A 21676-nucleotide genomic window follows, 5' to 3' on the forward strand; every position below is an offset into this window, starting at 1 on the left:
CCTAACTATTTCATTAACTTCACTGACGAAAATAGAATAAATTTTAGATCCCAGGCATATTATTTTGGACAATTATTGATAATTGATATTTTTTTTTGTTTCAACCTCTTGTGCACTCATTGTTGTGACATAGCAGTTATATAAATATGTATATGTATAAAAAATGGAGATATTATTAATGTGGTAATGTATGTTAGAACTTATGGTGAATTCATTATCTGAAAATGAGTTCTACTAAGGGATATATTAACTACATTTCTGAAAAGCCTTTATTTCCTGCCTTCATTTGTCCTTCTCCAAATAACCCTCCAATGACTGAAAAAAGTGCTTGAATCATATTAATCCATGGAAGCAAGAAAGGATGGTAAACAAAACTCATAACTGGATAATCAAAATTACTTCTTTTTTTATTTGCATTTATATCCCGCCCTTCTCCGAAGACTCAGGGCGGCTTACACTATGTTAGCAATAGAACCTGCAGTAATTGCAAGCAGCTGCTGTTAATAACAGACTGCATTAGCAGTCTGAGCCATAGAGGCCCTTTGTTAGCACCAGTTAACATAAATGTATATTCAAGCTTTTGAGTTCCCCTGAATTGTTGATCATATCTTTTAACATACAGCCATGTTCAATTTCAGTTGTATTTTTCCTTCCCATTTTTTGTTTTTTTGTAATATCTTGTCTGATAAAGAGTTCTAGAGAACTGAAATGCTTATGCATACTTTTCTGATATTTGATGTAGTCTTTCTGGTCAGTCTGTAGTTTGCAGAGAAGGTATTAACTGAGGGATAGAATCAAGATCACGCAAAGTGTTAGTATCACTTTATAATGCCTTGGTAAGACCACACGTGTAATATTGCACCCAGTTTGATCATCACGTATAAAAAAGATGTTGAGTTTATAGAAAGAGTGCAGAGAAGAGCAACAAAGATGATTAGGGGACTGGAGGAGCCCTGGTATGTTTCGTTTAATGAAGAGAAGGACTGGGGTGACATGATAGCAGGTTTTCAATGTCTCACAGTCTGCCACAAAGAGGGGGTCAATCTTTCCCCAAAGCACCTGAAAGCAGAACAAGAAACAATGAATGGAAACCAATCAAGAAGAGACCCTAGAACTAAGGAGAAATTTCCTGACAATTAGAACAATTAATCAATGGAATGACTTGCCTTCAGAAGTTGTGGATGCCCCATTATTAGAGGTTTTTAAGCAGAGATTGGACAACCATTTGTCTGAAATGGTATAGGGTCTCCTGCCTGGGCAGGGGGTAGGACTAGAGGACCTCCAAGGTCTCTTCCAACTCTGATATTGATTTTCCATTCTTGGAACCTGCTTATCATAACAATGCCCATGGTGGTAGTCTTTATTTTCTTGCAGTAAATTGTGTCCTTTATTTATTACATTTATATAACATATAAATATATTTTTATATACCAGCTTTCCTTCACTGAGCTTAAGACATACAATATTTTGATCTTGCCTTTCATTTTAATTTCACAATTAACTTGTGAAATAATTTAGTTTGTGAAGTTGTTTTGAGAGAGCAAGCAATTGAAGATGATTCTTTTCAGTTCTAGGAAAAAGCTAGACAGGCTACCTAAGCAGATGTTGTCAATTAGTTTGAAATTAAAGTCAAATGTGGGATTGCATCCTGTTCTAATCCTGATCCAGACTTGGGCCCTTATAATCAAGGAAGTTGAGCACCTGTTGTAGCGAAGATGATATGTCATCAGAACATTTCTCCATTTAACTACCTAGTTCACTGCTCCATTTGACTTTATTTTTTAAAATATTCCTTTAATTAAAGCTAACTAGGAAGCTGGCATGAACCAAAGTAAATGTATCATCTTCTATTGCAACTTTATTTACGTGAATGTCTATGATATCTATAAAGGCTCTTCTGTACAAATGTAGTAGGTCAAGAGTAAATTTGTTTATCTACAAGTAAATTTGTAGATAAACTTTTATCTAAAGAAAACCTTTGCTAAATTCGATTCACAATGTCACGGGCTCATTTGCTGCCTAGATTGTGAGGATTTGCTCCTTAGTTTTAGGAATCTTTTTGTGTTTCTAAATTGCTATTATAACTGAAATTCTTTTTTCATTTTGTATACTGGCACTCTTTTGTACTCTGCACCTGTTTTCTTATACATTGGCACTGTATATTACCAAATAGACGAAAGAACCAGTGTTATAAAATCAACAATATATTCTTAAGTCAGTAAATATTGATAGTGAAATATTTGGGCTTTTATGGCATATGTTGTTAACAAAGGAAAGTAATCAAATCTGAATCATTATTGGTAATTTCTATTGAGTTTAGGCTTGCCGTTTATTTCCTCTGTCTGTCTGTTTTTTTCCCTTTGTGGCCTATTTGTAGTATAACAATGCATTGTGGCAGGCACTAGGATTAAGTCTGGATAGCTACTACATTTTTGTACTGTTGCAGTAAATTATTTAGTTTTTTCATATATCCGATTGTAATTCCAGACATTTTTACATGAAAAATAAAGCATTCCTACTTTAAGTTAAACTGCTGAAGGTAATTTCCCCCAAACAACAAATAGGATTTATTAAACCTGTCATTCATTAATACTATAAAAGTTTTGATTGGGAAAAAAATAGTCTTTCTTTCTATTCTAAAATGTGTTTTCAATCTATAGAGCTCAGCCTATCTCACTAAGTGTTGTAATTATTTCTTTTGCTCTAAAAACAGCACATAAATCATTTGTTAGCATAGTTCCCTTAAAAATGAATTATATCTGCTGCAATAAAAATAACTTTAGTCACTATTGAACTGAAAAAGGAAATGATCCAGAAAACATAATAGTTTGATTCCTTGCCTTAATTCTTGTTACTTAGACCATCCTCTCTACCTAATTGACAGATATACTACCAGAGAAATGAGTCCTGGATTTTTCTAAGTAACACACCAACCTGAAGATTTCTTGTTCAGTATTCTAGGCCTGGATGTGTCAAATACCATTATTTCATTAAAATCTTTTCATCACCAGACTAAACCTAACAGTGCCACCACATTTAGTAATTTGTAGAAGAGGGGTAGAGAAAGCAAATATGTAAACAACAGTCCCAGGTTTTAGGATAATTTTACCAAACAGGAATATTAGGCAAAAATCAGCAATATATATTTCAACAGGGACAAATGCAATTGGATAGGACAAATCAGAGGTGTGAGGTTGGTCTATTCTGGGCAGCAGTACACATAAAAAGGACCTGGATGTCTTGGTAAAATCACAAGCTGAATTTGAGACAAAAGTATGATGCATCTGGAAAAAAAAAGCAAATGTAATCTTTGTTTGCATCAGCAGAAGTATACGATCAAGATTAAGACAAATCATTATTTTCTATTTTGTTTCAGACCATACCTATAACATTACACCCAATTCTGGGTATTACATTATAGGAAAAACAAAAAGAGAGATCAACAATCAATATGGTAAAGGACCTGGAAGAAAAAACTTAAAAACAATGGTGGGTGGTACTAGTAGGTTTATTCTGGTGAAGAAAAAACTTTAATGAAACAATGTGGTTGTTTCATGTAGAAGACAGGAAAGAATTGTTCATACTGTTCCAGAAGATAGGACAAGAAACAATGGGTTAGAATTAAAAGGAAGGAGATTCTGTTTCGAGATCAGGAAAAATATTCTTAGTGTTAGGAGTTGTTTAACAATGGAGCAGACTGTCTTAGGGAGGTGATGGACTCCCTGCCATTAGGGATGTTTAAAGAAGAGCTGGAGGGCTGTCTTTCAGGGATACTGTAGTACTGAGTTTCCTGCACTGATCTGGGAACTGGACTGGATAATCTCCAAATCCTTGAGAGAGAATTATTCCTTTATTAATTTGCCCATCCTATAACTGCAAAACTCGCCAACTTGAGATAAGTCCTTCTATTAAGATTTAGAAAGGTGAGTTAATCTTTTATTTCCTTTTATTCTCCCCCCACCCCTTCCCATATCTGTAGAGTCAGCTATGTTGCATTCAAGAAGGATGACATTTGGTCCATTCTCACAATGGACCAAATGTCTTTTTGCACAAAACCTTTTTCTTTAATCTGCCAGAAATGTGGCATTGATATTTCTTATTTTTGAAACCATTCTAATTGCAAATTTCAATATATTTTGTTTCAAGATAAAAAAGATATAAAAACAGAAATTTAAAAATAATTAGAATTTCCCTATGCATTTATTAATGAAAGGTGGCAGATTTATCTCCCAAGAGCAAACTGATTTTCCTATATTTTGTTGTATTTGGAAGGGAGGAAAAGAAATTAACAAAGGAAGAAGAAGAAAAAGAAGTTAATGAACCCTAGTGAGTCATCTTCAGATATTACTCTACCATTTTTTTAAAAAAATGTTCATAATGGCAATGAAACATACAAAAATATATTAGTGCCAATAATCTGTATTGCTCATTTATCTGTTCCAAATACAGTAGTGTTTAAAAATTTGTGAAGCCTTTTGAATTTTCATTATTTCTGCATAAATATGATCTACAATATAATCATTTTCCTTAATAAATAAAATGAACAAGTATAATGCTATTTAAGAGCTAGTTTGGTACAGTGGTTAAGGCATTGGGCTGAAAATCAAGAGACAGCAAATTCTATTCCCACATTAGTCACAAAGACATTTGGGTGAGCTTAGGCCATTCACACACACTCAGGCCTAGAAAGGCAGTAACAAACAACTTCTAAAATCTAAAACTGCCAGGACCCTAACAACAACAACAACAACAACAACAACAACAACATCTGTAATATCATCAAACATCCAGACCTGCCTATCCCCGTCCTTGATAAGGACCCGATATGTAGACAAAAATGCCAATCCAGTCTGAACATCTGACTGACTGTGTAAAAACAACAACAACAACAACATGAATAATCAATTTCCAACAGAATTGGCAGTTTAGAGCAAATCAGCTTGAATCATATACAAATAATGAAAAGTTGGACAAAGAAAAAGTCCTAAAGTTTTGGACAAGCAATAGGAGTCACATTAGGTATGCAACATGGAGTTACACATGTTGAAAATGAGGGGGCTTTGGCTGAAGAGCCTAGTTAAGAAATGCCTCCCTTTAATTCAGAGGTACTATGTCCAATTTGCCCCAGTTATAATGCCATGAATATATAACATTAGATCATAACCTGAGTTTTACAAGGCTTAGCCTAAATATACTGTACTTATACTAGGTCTTTTTCAGTCAGTTAGTGGTGGGTCTGGTTACTTTACTTTATACCATTATAGCAAAAAGAAGCCAGGACATGGTGTAACAGAATGCACTTGGCAATCCCATTAGCAGGTGGCCCTTGACTTGACCATAATGGATCCTGTCCATTATGTTCATAAGCTGTGGCAGTTGTAGAGCAGGTCACCCCCGTGACTAACCTGATTTTACTACCTTTCTTTGCAGCACTTGTTAAAAAAACTGAAAATAAATGGCGGTTTCCAGCAAAAACATCATCAATTGCAGTCATGTGACCCTGAGATGCTGCAAATGGTTGAAAATGTGGGCTAGTTGTCAAATATCTGAAATGCAATGATGTGATCGGGGTGTGTGTGTCTGATCTTCAGAATTAGGTTGTAAGTACCTTTGGGGGGGTGTCTGTCTGAACTATGGTTGTATTGATTGAGATGGGAAAGGGGATCAATTTACTTCCTGTGCAGATCGAAAGTGGTATCTGGTAATACATTAGGAACAGTAGTTCCCTTAGTAGAATGATAGCAGAGGAACTAAAGGTCTTCAACAACCTCTTCCACATTGAATAAAAATAATCTGTGGTAAAGTTTTCAAAAAGTATACTTTTCTAGTTTCTTTTGTGTGGGAGTGTTTTTTCCTTTTATATTTGTAAACTGCATCTTTATTCTAGACACTCTGATCCCTGCATTTTCTGGTCTATTGAAATCCCATTTAGGAAGAAAAAAGAGGAGTTTCTTGTTGTCTTTTTCCTTTCTTCTCTGAGAAATCTTATAATAAGGAATGGTATACCTTTTCTTTGTAAAGGTGAAGAGATTTCAGACAAAAGAAACTATGTCCAATCAGGATTAGCTATCTCTAGTTACCAAGGGAACTTCTTTATATTTCCATCATTTTAACATGAAACAATAAAGGCATTTTATGTTTTTTTGCAGCAATTTGGTGAAATTGCATTTCAGAATGATTTTATTTACAACTTTAATATTTGTTTGTTTGTGTTTTGGTTAAGACTTGGCAGTGATGTATTAGTTTTCCAATAAAGTAAATTTACTAGTTCATGGAACTATGGTAAAATATTTACATAAACTGAAACTTGAAGAGGAATGAATATCCACTGCTTAGAATATACCCTGGGATCCAGTATTACTTGGGCATATGGGGATGGATTGGGATTGATAAATCCTACTTTACCCTGAATCATTTCAAGTAGAAATGAAACTATTCTTAAAACTTCTTTTTGTTTAATAAGAAGAACCAACATGTGTAAGATTGATTATCAGTATAACATTCTGGAATCAAAAGTGCTTTGAACAATGAATAGTGATATATAACCCTGTGGTAAGATGGGTGGCCAATAAAATTTATGAACGAACAAATGAACAAACGAATGAATGAATTTATCTTTATCTATTTAAATTTATCTCGGATCTTTTTCTGAATCTCCCTGGTACAGCTCAAAAATGATTATCTGAATTATAAACTTAACTTTTGGTAATTTGTGTTTGTGTTGTGTATCAGACTTATCTGGAATTTATCTGTCAGTAGTTATTTGATCCAGTATTGGTTTGTAATACTAGATTTAAATTTTTTTCCCTCCTATCCCAAACTACTATGGTTGATGTGCATGATCTCTGTCAGCTTTCCACCTGTAAAAAAATAGATTAATATCTTCAGTTGCTGTTTTGCTAGAGGACTTGATCATTCAGAAAATACATTTATCAGGAATATTTAATGCCTCTGCAGAGATCTTCTCTGTGGAGCTATCCTATGAAATTTCAGAAATAGAAGAGTGTGTGTGCTATGTTAGGTATTTCTAAATATAAAAATAATGTTTTCAATAAAATCTCACCAGCTATGGCTTGTAAAATAGATTTTGGGTTATAATCTCATTAGCCTAATTTCATATGATTACAAAACTTGTTTTCTCTGAGCTGACCTGTATATTCATGTTAATTTTTTTGGCCTGTGCAACAATAATTTAAATGACTCTGAGCCCCTATAGAGCTTGATAAAAATTGAACGTTACCAATTTTATCTTTTTGAGAGCTGTTATTTTGACTGCCATCTATTCTGCATAGATTAATTGTATTATAAATATTTGCTTAGCCCTAAATGTCTAGAATCTGAAGGAAACTTTGTAATTACTCATTAAAAAACACTGCAAGCAGTTCAAGTGTGAATTAATCAAATAAATGAAAGTTGACTAGAAAAAAACCCCCATAAATTTGTCTAAAAAGTATTTTCTGTTGAGGAATGGAATAAGAAGAATGCAGGAGGCCAAATGTGTTCTATTTTCCTGTTCCAAAGATCATAAAAATTTTACAATCCCCCTCCCTGTTTACTTAGTTTTGCTCTGTCCTAGATCTGACAATGCATACCTCCAGTAACATAATGAAATCCATGGAAAATAGGAACAAAGAATAGAGGAGGGAAAGACATCAAATAATGGCAGCTTTTATTCCTCATTGTTGAACTGAAAATAGATAGTTTGCAACCAAGGCTAAAAAAGCATTTAAAGCTTATTTACAAGACAATAAATAATACAAAACCTACCTGACAAACATTGGAGATAAATGCCATCATTGAATTCTTCTATTGTAACTGCCAATGTTTCCTTTATTAGATTCAGTAGAATAAGGTTGAAGATGGGAAACATTTTTCATAGGTCTAAAAAGTCCCAATCACTACACACCTTGAAAAATACTACATTTTCTCATATTTATTGGAATAAGATTAATTGCTGAGTTTTAAAAAGACATTGAAATCCAAAAATCTTCCTGAAATAATATTTGTGAGTCTTTATAGAGGTTCGAATCCCTAGTGCTGCTGTGTAATGGGGTGAGCTCCTGTTACTTGTCCCAGCTTCTGCCAACCTAGCAGTTTCGAAAGCACGTAACAATGTAAGTAGAAAAAATAGGGACCACCTTTGGTGGGAAGGTAACAGCGTTCCGTGCGCCTTTGGCATTGAGTCATGCCAGCCACATGACCACGGAGACGTCTTTGGACAGCGCTGGCTCTTCGGCTTTGAAACAGAGATGAGCATTGCCCCATAGAGTCAGCAACGACTAGCACATATGTGTAAGGGGAACCTTTACCTTTATAATGTGTTTATGCCTCTTTCAAATGCTACTGCCTTATAACTTTACATTGAAATCTATAGGCATTAACCTATAAAGCCTAGAATGCCTTAGGATCATATTAGGTGAGCGCACGAAGGCCTGAGTAGCCAGTGCGCAGACTGCACTGGCTACCTGTGGCCTTCCAGGTGCGCTTCAAGGTTTTGGTAACCACCTTTAAAGCGCTCCATGGCATAGGGCCGGGTTACTTACGGGACCGCCTACTGCTACCGAATACCTCTCACCGACCCGTGCGCTCTCACAGAGAGGGACTCCTCAGGGTGCCGTCAGCTAGGCAGTGTCGTCTGGCGACGCCCAGGGGAAGGGCCTTCTCTGTGGGGGCTCCCACCCTCTGGAACGAACTCCCCCCAGGACTCCGTCAACTTCCGGACCTCCGAACCTTCCGTCGCGAGCTTAAAACACATTTATTCATCTGCGCAGGACTGGACTAGATTTTAAATTTATAGTGGTTTTAATTGGTTTTAATATTTATACTATTTTTAATAATTTGGCTTTTAGAATAAGTTTTTTAATGGTTATCTTAATTTGTACATATATGTTTTTACTTGCCTGTGAACCGCCCTGAGTCCTTCGGGAGATAGGGCGGTATACAAATACGATTAATAAATAAATAAATAAATAAATATTACTGGAAGAACTCCTCTCATATTTCCTAACTAGACACAATTACCCCCATCAGATATCCAGCTCTAAATTTTGTTGCCCAAAAAGCAGCTGGAGAAATGAGGAAGAACTCTGTTCATTTGCTTGGAACTATATCGCAATTTTAACAACAGACAAAAGACCTTTTTATTTTCACAGGTCTTCTAGAACCACTGGTTTTTGTGAGATACTAGACAATCTGTGACCCATTGGGTCATTCTTCCTTCCACATGTAATATAGCCCTGCATTATTTCCTCTTCCCCCCTCATGACTTTCAGGAGAGCCACGGTGAACCCTCATCCTCTACCCCCTCTGCTAACCTGCAGAACTGCCTGCTTTTTTGAGGGGGAGGAGGGAAAAGGGGAATGGCAAACCATGAGAAAAACTGTAGCCTACATCCCCATTCTAGCATGTTCCTATGAGCACCCTCCAGGAAGGAAGGAAGGGAGACACCCATTGTGGAACACACACACACAGCCAGACTTACCTTGTAAGCAGGCATCCCAGTCATTCCCTCATCTCTTCTCTTCCCACACATTTTCCATTTTTATATTAAATTTATATGTCACCTATCTTGCTATTAATGGCTTGTAATTGCTCCATTTCAACCCCCACAACCTTTAGCAGAACTATAGTGAAGCTGCCTCTTCATCTTTGTCCTCGTCCTCCGCCTCCATCTTCTCTGCCTCCTGCTCACCTAACCTACAGAATTATCTGCCACTTTGCTAGAAGGAGGAGAATAAAGGGAGCTGTGGACCATAAGAAAAACTGCATCCTTACTCCACATTCCAGTATGCACCCAAAGACCCCTTCCCTTCAGGGAGGAAGAGGGCTCATCCATTAACTGCTGATTTACCAGTAGGCATCTGAGTTGTTGAGTATATATATGGGGGTATTTTATTTATTTTATCAGGTAAAAAAAATGTATTTTTTTAATGGAACAGATCAGTGAGTTAACTCTTCTTGTGACCCTCCCCATGAGATGTAGAAATTCAAACTGTTTGTAAAGAAGAAGTAGTATTTCTCGTCACCATCCTTTTAGTTTGAACAATAATCTTAAATCTTATCTCACACTATTTTACTGCAAATATTCCTTTTTATAGGTGTCCATTTTGAATATTTTTTAATATATGAAAATGTGAAAAATATGATAATGAGTAGAATGTCAAGTTTACATATTTGTGCTCCAGAAATGGAAGTTAGTCATGGGCAAGCTGTCCAAGGCAATTTGGGCTGTGTTCCGAATATGAAAATTCAACTGAAAAGAAATTTCATAGCATGGACAAACTTTTGTAAAAGTTAAAATAACTAAGTCTTAACATATATATAGTTTTTTATACCAGTAGGTAAAATGGATTTCATATGAAATATGCAATATAAGAAGTAAATTAAAGCTGAACTTCTTGGGATACATAAGCTGAAAATGCCCATTCATGTTCTTTAACATATTACCATATAAATATTATGTTTGCCTTATTCAGTCCCTGTAGATAACACATATGTTCTTCTGTTCAGGTTTGTACACAATGTATCAGTGAAAAATATATCATCATTCTGTGAATCTTGGCGTGTTTCGTTCTCATTGGCATTCATTTATTGTAGACAAAATGCATAATCAGTCTTACTCATCTTCTGTAATCCTGCTAGCAAAGAACTAATGTATTCCAGTTATTGTTATAGCCCTTATTGCCATGGTATCTCTTTTGAGTTGCACATAACCTCATTTTTATGTCACATTCGGTTTGTACAAACTGTGCTGACTCTTTTAGAAAATGAGTTCCACTCTATGTTTACTTTTCATTCATTAAAATTTTAACTTCTCTTTTATTCTTAAGAAAATATCCCAAAGCAAATATGATCACAGTTACTGGTTTTTCCTCTTGATATTTGAAATAAGAAATTGTTACGCTCTAGGTCGAAGATGACCTTACTCTAAAATATGCAATAAAATATTTGTTTCTCTGTGCTAATCCATAATATCAAATTAATCTGATGTCATATTTACTATGCAGCAGTCTGGGAAGTAAAAAAAAAAATACAAGCAAATTATGTGGCCTATTTGGTGGTGTGGTCTCAGCGTCTACTTTTGCTGTGAGGTATTTGCTGCCCACTCCTGCCTGAAGCGATTTTTGTTTTCCCAGACTGGTACCCTCTGGATGTATTGACACTGTAATTTACAAAATCCGTAGCAAATTACTAAATGCTGAGAATTCTGATAGCTGTAGTCTTCATTCATCTGGAAGACAAGTTGTGGAAGACTGTTCAAACTGTTTGCAAGACAACCACCCTAATTGTTTTTATTTTTTTAAATGTAAATTTTATTGAGATGATCATAATATAAAATAAAAATAAAAATAAAGATAATAGGGAAATGGGGGAGGGGAAAAGGAGAAAAAGAAATGTGGGACAAAGGGAAAGATGGGGGGAAAGCATTAACTTCCAACTTTTTTCAGCACAACAAAGTGCAAAATAGAATTACAGCCGCAACATTTTACTTTTATATACTAAATAATAGCCATTTCTATTACAACACACTATTCTGATCAGCAAAACCCAAAGTCAAAATTTCCATTTATTTATTTATTTTGCCGGAAGCAGAAGTAGTAGTTTCCAGTAGAAACACAACTAGATACATTCTTTTCTTTGAGTAAAACAGTTAATTTTGCCATCTTTGCTAGCTCCATCTATTTTTACATCCATTGTCCCATAGTGGTGATTAAAATAGCTTTCCATTTTGCTCATAAGGAACTTTTGCCTCATACAGTAAAAAAAATATATCCTTTTTTCCAAACTCCTTATACTTTTAAATCCAGTTTTAAAAGTAAAGTTTCAATTTTATATTCATTGTAAGAATATTCTGGATTAAAACATAATCTGGCCCCAATATTTCTTTGCTTTATCACTAGTCTATCAAAGAGGATAAAAAGTTTCTTCTTTACAATTACATTTCCAACATACTTTTGAGACACCTTTATGTATCTTTTAACAATTTGTCAGGCATTTTGTGCCGGTGATGCATTATTTTGTAAAAGTTTTCTTTTAGATTATAGTTCAGTGTCAAACCATTTGTCCACATTACTCAAGCATTATATCCAAAATTCTTTGCCGATTGAATCATGCAGTATTTCACATACTCATTTTCCAGTTCAATTTCAAAAACATTTTACAATAACATGTTCATCATTGGCACACAATAGAATTTCAAATTTTACAGATTCAAACCATAATATTTCTTGTCTAAATTAAACCTTTCTTTCAGTTGTACATATGTGAGCTAGTGACAGATACGCCCTTTTGATTGCAATTCTGCTTTTGATTTGAGGTTATGCTCGCTTTGATTAAAAGATATTTCACCGTAAGTCTACCAGTCATCATTTCTTTTCTAAAAAAAGCTTCCTGTTGTCTTCATAATTTTATTATGAACACATAAAAAAGCAATATAAACTAATAATCAAGAGAAAACAAAGAGTGAAAAGAGAATAAAGATAGAAATGTAAAGTATTAAAAAAAGAAAGAAAAACAAAAATAATACAAAGAATAACCTCTGATGACTTCTTTCAAGGATATAAAGTACACTTACATCCAACTCTTAGTTTAAGACTATAATATAATGTTCATTCCCCTCCCTCCCCAAAAGAAAAGGGAAATAATTTTTTTTCTTTTTAAATTTTAACAATCATCAAATCCATATGTCAAAATTTCTCCGCCTCTTGCAGAATGTCCACAAAGAACTTCCAATTATAGATTAATTTCTTTGGTGATTTCTTTTAAAAGAGCCGTTACCTTACCTTGATTACTTAACTTGAAAATTCTTCACTGATTTCTATGAAATTTGGCATGTTTTATTTCTTCATAATGGATTAAGTTTTTTATGTTTCATGCAATTCTGGTAAAAAGCATATAGTAATAACTGAGATTATTAAGGTGTAAAATTCAAAAGGTCCTGGAATGTTTTTATGAAATTTGAGGTTTTATTTTCTCCTAATGATCTAACTTGCCAGCAAGGATTGTCCTATTCTGATAAAATACAGCAGAAGAAGAGTTGTAGTCTTCTGTGTTAGCTTATTTATTATTAGAATGCACTTTTATACCTTGTAAGTAGATTTTTGTGGCAATTGAAAACGTTAAGATTGTTCCTCTATTTTTGGCTCAAAGAATACATATGGCTAAAAATAATTTGGATTTATTACGAATTTAGAATTGTTATTAATTGTGATACGTTTACAAGGAAAAACCCTCTTGTATTACACTTTTATTTGTATATCATGTAGTTATTTAAATCTGAATCTGACAAGGTCAGCATAACCTACTAGTTTCAACTCAGACCTGACTACTTTTCAGGTTCTTGGAAGAATATAGTGAAATGCTTTTTAAAGCCTTTACAATATATTAAAAACAAAACTTTTTTTTTAGTACAGATAGTCCTCACTTAACAAACATTTGTTAGACGTTCCAATCGTGCTGAATGAATGATAGTTGCAACTGGCTATCCTTTGTTGCAGCACCCCAGTCATATGATCCAAATTTGGTTGCTTGGCAGCCCACCTTCATTTATAATCATAGCATGTGCTTCATCTTACCCCATTGCCTAGCTCCCCTCATCTCTGCCCTTGTAGCCATTCAGATGACAGAATGGATTCCTGTAACAGTCCATCTTTGTTTCGAGAGAAAATACCAAAAATATTTGACAATGGAATATTAGGGACTTTGGTTTGCTGAAACTGGCTCATATGTTCTGTGCTAACACAGCACCTTGCTGGGAAAAAAGTGCAGCTTTTCACTAGCCTGGAATATTTTCTCTGCGAATCTTTAGAACAGGAAATAAAAACCAGCTAATGTTTCATGTGGCATGTGGAATTAGTTTAGGAAAAGCTGAACCCTTATCCTTCTGTCTGCCTCTTTTTTCCAGTGCTGTTTTGTCTATGCCTGCTTTCGAATATGTCAACAAATTTTCTTTACGCTCCAAAGTGGAGAATGCAATAGGTCTGAGGAGAATAGTGGCCCTTCCCATTTAGAGAGAAAATGTAGAACAGATGTGCATTCAAGAAAGTACAAGTTGATCTTGTTAAAATATTTGTAAAGAAAAATAGCTTCAGGATCTTCCAAAGAAAATCACTTGAGCTCTAGAGATAGAAGAAAGGGGAATGTGTTTTGTTATTCTGATAGCATTCTTTCCATACAAGAACTGATGATGAATCAAGATATGCTTCGATCTAGGAATCTAAATTGAAGAATTATAAGTAAGAACAGAAAGCGGTTATGACTTGAGGCTGGTTTATTGTTTTTTTTTTAGTAACTCTTAAGCAGAATGATAGTTTCATGGCCATCCTTATTTACTGAAAAGAATACTGCTGCACCAACACAGCTAGTTCAAATAGAATGCTGTATATACCTAGGACTACAACTGTGTATCTAGGCTATGAAAAATGCAGACAGTTTGGAGTTGTCCAGATGTTTTCAGCTCATATGATAGCTTGAACAAACCTAACTTTATTATAAAATCATAAGTAGCATTTATGAATATTTTCCCCTCTGAAATAAACTGATAAAATCTTAGCAATTATTTAAATAATTGTTATATGTATGTTAGCCGTATGTTAGGATTTATTAAGAATACTTTTGTTAAATTGTTACTTTCTTAAAGAACACTACAGTTAGTCCTCAACTTACAACCATTTGTTCATCAACCGTTCAAAGTTATGATGGACCTGAACAAATGGTGATTACAACCTATCCTCAGAATTCAAGCTGTCCCATTGGCATGGACTTATGACTGGTTGTAACACTCTGTGTTCATGTGATTGCTGTTTGTAACCCTCCCTGCTGGTTTCCTCAGAAAGGTAATGGGGAAACTGGCAGAGAAAGTCACAAAGAAGTCTCCCTTACCTGCGTACCCATTCCCAGCCCTTCTGCATGTCACTCACACTGGTCACTTATGCATCCTCCCATCCTTTGTTATGCCTCTTTTGCATTTTCTCTCACTCTCCCCAATCCTTGCTGTGCACTCTCACGCACCCTTCCTGATCTTTGCAAGGGAACCCTCCCAGACACTCCCTGAGCCTCCCCATGCCTCCCTTGCATTCTCACGACCCTCTTGTGCTCTCCTTCATCTGGCAGTAGCTACTAATCTACCTGATAGCTTGCTTAGGAGTATTTGAGGACCACCTGTACTATATAGAAAGGCAGCATCTCTTACGGCATTTAAAACTGCTGTAAGATGGAGTTTTAGCATAACTGAAAAAAGGAATGGCTGTACTTTTTTTTTAGATTTTTTAAAATCCCATCTTCATTATTTTTATCTGTAATTCAAGGCAGCCGACATACAGTATCTGATACTCCTCCTTCCTCCTGTTTTCCCCACAATGAGCCTGTGAGATGAGTTGGGCTGAGAGAGAGTTACTGGCCCAAAGTCACCCAGCTAATTTTTCATGTCTAAGGTGGGACTAAAACTCACAGTCTACTAATTTCTACCCTGTAATTTTAGCCACTATACCAAATTGGCTATATAATCCATATAAAAACAATTGTGATGAATATAACTAGTCCTTTTTTATGACTCTGTCCTTTAGACATTTATAACAGCTTGTTTCTCAACCAATATTGTTAACACCTTAACTGTCATTGTTAACTCCTTTACTTAGAACAAGCAAGCAAGACTATTTTTAATGAGATATTCAGTAGTAGTAGGAATTATAAAGACATTGGTATAGAACAATAAGGGACGTGCATAAGAGCACCAGTGTGCCTACCGTCCCTGTTCTAATGTTCTTTTTAATTGTGTTCACTTTATGTATTCAGTTCATGCTTATACTTATATATATTATCTAATATGTACTCAACAAAATAGAAAAACCGTAATTTTTCATACTCCTTGTCATTTTATTTGAAATATACTTACTATTACTGGTAATATATTTTGTACAGCTGCAAACACTTTGAAAATGATTTAGAAGTACCTAAGACCTGATTTAAGGACACCCTTAGCTCCTCTCTATTACTTGTTCAAGTATACAAGCTTGAAAATGATGCCACTGCTTTAATAGTCACATTAAAGACATGCTATTATAATTACCAGAATTGATAGAACAGCATCACCTGTTTTTCAGTCTTATGTATTCAATTGTACTTGGAGAGTACTATAGTTCAAAGCAGAGAAAAATAAAATATTAATGTGTGCGTTTTAAAATATGCTATTTTAATGTTTTACTGGGGAAAACTATAATCAATTTACCAATCATTGTTGATTGATCCTCTTTCTTATAATCCTCAGGACGGTGAAAAGAAAGGATTTATGAATAAACTCTATGCCATTCAGGAAGTGTGCATAAGTGTTCAGAACATCCTTGATGAGGTGGCTTCTCTTGGAGAAAGGATTAAGAAGTAAGTATTGACAAATGGTTCCTTAGCTGTTCTCAGATTATGAGATTATGTTCTCAGATTATACTGCATGTTTATTCACATTCCAATTACAAAATGTTACATAATCTGGACAAAGGACAAAAACGTTACTATAAAAATCATGTCATCCTTACTTTGTCATTAAAGTTCTATCACTTTGACCAGGATTCTAAAAGAATATGATATCTAATGTTGAACGGAAAGAGAAGAAGACATAAACCTACATTATAGTAGAGAGATGTAATTCCTTCTTTTATTAAGAGTCTGTCCAGAGGACTGGAAAAGAGCTGATGTAGTTCCCATCTTCAAAAAAGGAAAAAAAACAGATCCAGGAAACTACAGACCTATCAGTCTGACCTCAATACTGGGGAAGATTCTGGAAAAGATAATCAAGCAACGAATCACCGAACACCTAGAAGCAAACAAAGTAATAACCAAAAGCCAACACGGGTTTGTCAAAAACAGATCATGCCAGACTAATCTTATCGCATTCTTTGACAAAATGACAAAATTAGTGGACCAGAGGAATGCTGTCGATATAATTTACTGGGACTTCAGTAAGGCACTTGATAAAGTAGACCATAACCACTAGATAAAATAAAAAAATGTGGGTCAGATAGCATCACCACCAGATGGATTCATAACTGGCTGACCAACTGCACTCAACGTGTAGTCCTCAACGGAACTACATCCACATGGAGGGAAGTATGCAGTGGAGTACCCCAAGGCTCTGTTTTAGGCCCAGTACTCTTCAACATCTTCATCAATGACTTGGACGAGGGGATAGATGGGGAACTCATCAAATTTGCAGATGACACCAAGCTGGCAGGAATAGCCAACACTCCAGAAGATAGGCTCAAGTTACAGAAAGATCTTGACAGACTTGAACATTGGGCGCTATCTAACAAAATGAAATTCAACAGTGAAAAAAGTAAGGTTCTACATTTAGGCCAAAAAAACAAAATGCACCAGTACCGTATATGTGGTACCTTGCTCAATAGTAGTACCTGTGAGAGGGATCTTGGAGTCCTAGTGGATAACCATTTAGATATGAGCCAGCAGTGTGCAGCAGCTGTTAAAAAAGCCAACACAGTTCTGGGCTGCATAAACAGAGGATAGAATCAAGATCACGTGAAGTGTTAGTACCACTTTATAATGCCTTGGTAAGGCCACACTTGGAATATTGCATCCAGTTTTGGTCGCCACGATGTAAAAAGATGTTGAGACTCTAGAAAGAGTGCAGAGAAGAGCAACAAAGATGATTAGGGGACTGGAGGATAAAACATATGAAGAACGGTTGCAGGAACTGGGTATGTCTAGTTTAACAAAAAGAAGGACTAGGGGAGACATGATAGCTGTGTTCCAATATCTCAGGGGCTGCCACAAAGAAGAGGGAGTCGGGCTGTTCTCCAAAGCACCTGAGGGTAGAACAAGAAGCAATGGGTGGAAACTGATCAAAGAAAGAAGCAACTTAGAACTAAGGAGAAATTTCCTGACAGTTAGAACAATTAATAAGTGGAACGACTTGCCTTCAGAAGTTGTGAATGCTCCAACACTGGAAATTTTTAAGAAAATGTTGGATAACCATCTGACTGAGATGGTGTAGGGTTTCCTGCCTGGGCAGGGGGTTGGACTAGAAGGCCTCCAAGGGTCCCTTCCAACTCTGTTGTTATGTTATGTTATGTTATGATAACCAAATACAAGAAAAAGTATAGGATAGATAATCTTAGAGAGAATTGTTTAAACTTCATCTTTTTAAATGTTTTATTTTATTTATTATTCAATTTGTATATCACCTGATTCCCAAAGACTGTGAGATGCTCACAAATATAAACATTAAAACAGAATATACTCAGAAACCAAAATAAAGATGACAAAAATTGGACTTGGAACAGAAAAAAGAATCTAAGGGATCTTTATTCACTATCCTAAAGGCTGAGAGGAGAGCTGGGTCTTCAAGCCCTTTTGAAATACCATAGAGTAGGATCCATGCATATCTAGAGGAGGCGCTCATTCCAGAGGGCTTGGCACTATCACAGAGAAGATATGCACCCAGGATGCCAATAGATGACATTTAATTAAAAGTACCCAGGTCTCCCCAACACTGCCGGATAAATCAACCAGGCAATACTATGGGAAGGATTTGTGTACTTCCCTTTCATGCCCAGTCAAGCCAAGCCAAGTGGCACAATATTGGGGAAGAATTTTGGAGAAAAAATTAGAAAAAATTGCATGAAGTTTAGTTTCTACAAAGTGTAAATATATGCTTTCATGGAGTGTAGAGCAAATTTTAGCTCCAAAATTGCTTTTTAGGGATTGGGTCCAAAGCACCAACACATGCCATATTCTACACTCATGTGTATTCATAAACATGTTGGTTCTTTCACTGAAGATTGATCTTGTTCCATTTAAAGATCTATATTCTACCTGCTGTTGCTTTGGGTTTTTTTAATTTTTTTTTCTGTGAACTATTGTATTTCTGATCTATTAATTTTTCATTCAGTATATTCAACTGGACTATTCCATTCTTAAGCTGGCTGGCCATTGTTGCTCTCTGTGTGTTCACAGTCATCCTGTATTTCATTCCACTGAGATACATTGTCCTTGTCTGGGGTAAGTAGAGACTTTCCCCTCCAGAACTCTCTGTAGAACATAGAACAAATGGCGTTAAATTTTTGAGATATATTATATTTCGTGAATATCTGATAGTGGATAGAGAATGTCCTATTTTTCTAAATTCACAGTGATGCTCTGAATATATCAGATGGAAGCTTATACCAATAAAATTGGATAAGATTGCTGCTCCTCTTCTTCCTCATACATGTTTTCTTAACATGCACTTTTTATAAATACAAATGTTGAGCCAATATTTTTTTTAAAAATGGGCATATTGGTACATTGGCATTCATGCTTTTGAATATATTGAGTCTGTATTAACGGTTATCATTTTGGCATTCAAAAGCCCAATTTGGCCCTACTCATCTTTGCCTTCCTGCCAAGTAAAATTATTTTCTTGCTGATAGAGATTACATTAAAACCAGAGGCGTTCCTGTTTCCAAGGAAAAAGGTATGAAGCACTAATCAAGAATGGGTGTACAGCTAATCCAGCATTCCTATGCAATTAATTTTACAATGACATTAAAACATCAATACTGATCTATGTGAACTGTTGCTTTGTTCAGGCATCAACAAATTTACAAAGAAACTCCGAAGTCCATATGCGATTGATAACAACGAACTACTTGATTTTCTTTCCAGAGTCCCTTCAGATGTGCAAGTGGTCTGTATACACCTTTGATGTTAAACTTGAAGATATATTATTTTTTGAAGGTTAATTTTCTAGTTAAATTGTGAGTTAATAGACAAGCAGTGTAAGTTTTATTAGACCAATGCTTGCATGCTTTGAAGCAACAGCTTCAGGGATATAAGTTGATGAAAACACCACTGTAAAAGAGCAAATCATTTCACTAAGCGCACTGAAATATGAAGCAAGTCATGCAAAGATGCTGTGATGGCAATCCTTTGCACTTTAAAAGGTCCTCATTTGACGGAGGCATTTACATTCCCTGAAAACTGCTCCGTATTCGTCAAAGAATACTACACTAAGAATATTTCTACTGACGAGCGCCTGTTTGTTCCTTGATTGTACAATTATAATTGTAGCTTACCTTTGTAATAGAGCTCTACATTGTCCTAACTTTAAAAACGTCATTTTAAAAAATTGTCATTTGGCTTTTTAAAAGTTATTCCTTATGAAAAGTAGGGTAGGAGAAAGCTTTACTGAAATGTTTCCTTTCCAACATATTCATTGTGTTATTTGTTATTTTTGTTTTCCTCCTTCCCCTTGACCTGGAAATTTGCCGTGGTTTGCATTTTAGGAACAGTGCCCATGTTAAAGTTTGGACAATATTGGTTTCTTCCCTAAATATTTCTAGCCCCATGGTATAGTTTTATTTTTTTTAAAAAAACAACAACAACTTTGGTTTGCTGAGTTGAAATTGATGTCTGAATTCTGTGTTTAAACAGGTGCAATATCAAGAACTGAAACAAGAGTTTTCTCACAGCCCAAGTAAGAGGAAGAAAAACAACCTTAGTTAGTCAATTCCATGTGCTGGACAGATCAACATCTGAACAAGGCATCACATCATCTGAGGAGAATTTCTTCTCTTTCTAATTTTTTGTTTATTTTCTGTTGGGTAGTGATTCTTTTTAAAATTTGGTAATTTTAATGAGAAATCTGTAAATACTGTACAGAGAGATTTAGCAGGGAAAATATTCTTTCCGTTGTACAGAACTACAATGAAAGTTTGAAATTTAGCTTATGCTCTAGCTTTCTGGATGAGAAAAGCCATCAATAGCATGAACGTGGAATGGTACGTGACAGACACATACAAAGGAATAAAGATGTGTTAAATGCAGTTTAATTCATGCTAATTAATATTAAGAAACCAAATAACTGATCTTTTTAACCCAAAAAGGATGTTCACTTTAAAGTTCCATTTTATACATATTAGTAGACATGCAGAGTAAAGCAAATTCATTTATTTTATCCATCACTGCTGCAAATAACCAGATATTATAAGTTACCCAAAGCTTGCTGGAAGTAAATGAATTACATGCAACATACAAATGTCTTAATCTTAATGCAAAGATTTAAAGAATTTATTGATACTTTTATCATTCCACCGCCAGGTTTCGAAAAAAATATTCCTCTCTAAAATTACTGCCAGATTTATAACTGATTCCATATCTAATTTTTATAAAAAAATAATCTTGATTTGTAATTGTTAGCATCATGAACAACTTGCATATATTTGTAAGCAAAATCAGTTTTAAACACATTGCTTCAGATGACAGTTATGAACATCTTCTGTGCACCTTAGTATTACTTTAGGTTTACTTTATCCTAAATTTTTATAGGAGTCAATGGAAACACATTGCAGGCAGATTTTATTTTTTCTTTAATTAATTAGTGGCCTATTATATGCAAACCGTTTTCTATATTATTGACAATATGGAAGTTTAAGCTATTGTTATTACATAACAAATAGCTTTGGATATATATACTTAATGATGTATCGGAATCTTGAGTTGAGCCAGTATACTTTTTTAAAAAAAGCTTACCACATAATTTTTATAGAAAACTTTCAAGGGGATGTAAAGAAGATTAATTTGTGACATTGGGGGAAAAAAAGTTTCTCAATATTCATTTTTTCTCTTGAGTGGGGTTACTCCCCAGATTTTACTTCACTACTGCAATGGAAAGATATTAACCCATATATTT

At 35.0% G+C, this 21676-nt stretch overlaps 1 protein-coding gene across 1 annotated transcript in view; it reads left to right on the forward strand.

The window, feature by feature from the left end:
• Positions 1 to 21676, forward strand: part of LOC131192955 (multiple C2 and transmembrane domain-containing protein 1-like) — a 144676-nt gene extending 123000 nt beyond the window's left edge. Inside the window, exons 17-20 of the mRNA XM_058172595.1 lie at positions 16265 to 16374; positions 18896 to 19005; positions 19575 to 19672; positions 20419 to 21676. Coding sequence (XP_058028578.1) covers positions 16265 to 16374; positions 18896 to 19005; positions 19575 to 19672; positions 20419 to 20490 — 390 coding nt within the window. The 3' untranslated portion in view covers positions 20491 to 21676. The remainder of the gene's footprint in view (positions 1 to 16264; positions 16375 to 18895; positions 19006 to 19574; positions 19673 to 20418) is intronic.

This window comes from Ahaetulla prasina, chromosome 2 (genome assembly GCF_028640845.1).
Source record: "Ahaetulla prasina isolate Xishuangbanna chromosome 2, ASM2864084v1, whole genome shotgun sequence".
NCBI classification, from domain to species: domain Eukaryota; kingdom Metazoa; phylum Chordata; class Lepidosauria; order Squamata; family Colubridae; genus Ahaetulla; species Ahaetulla prasina.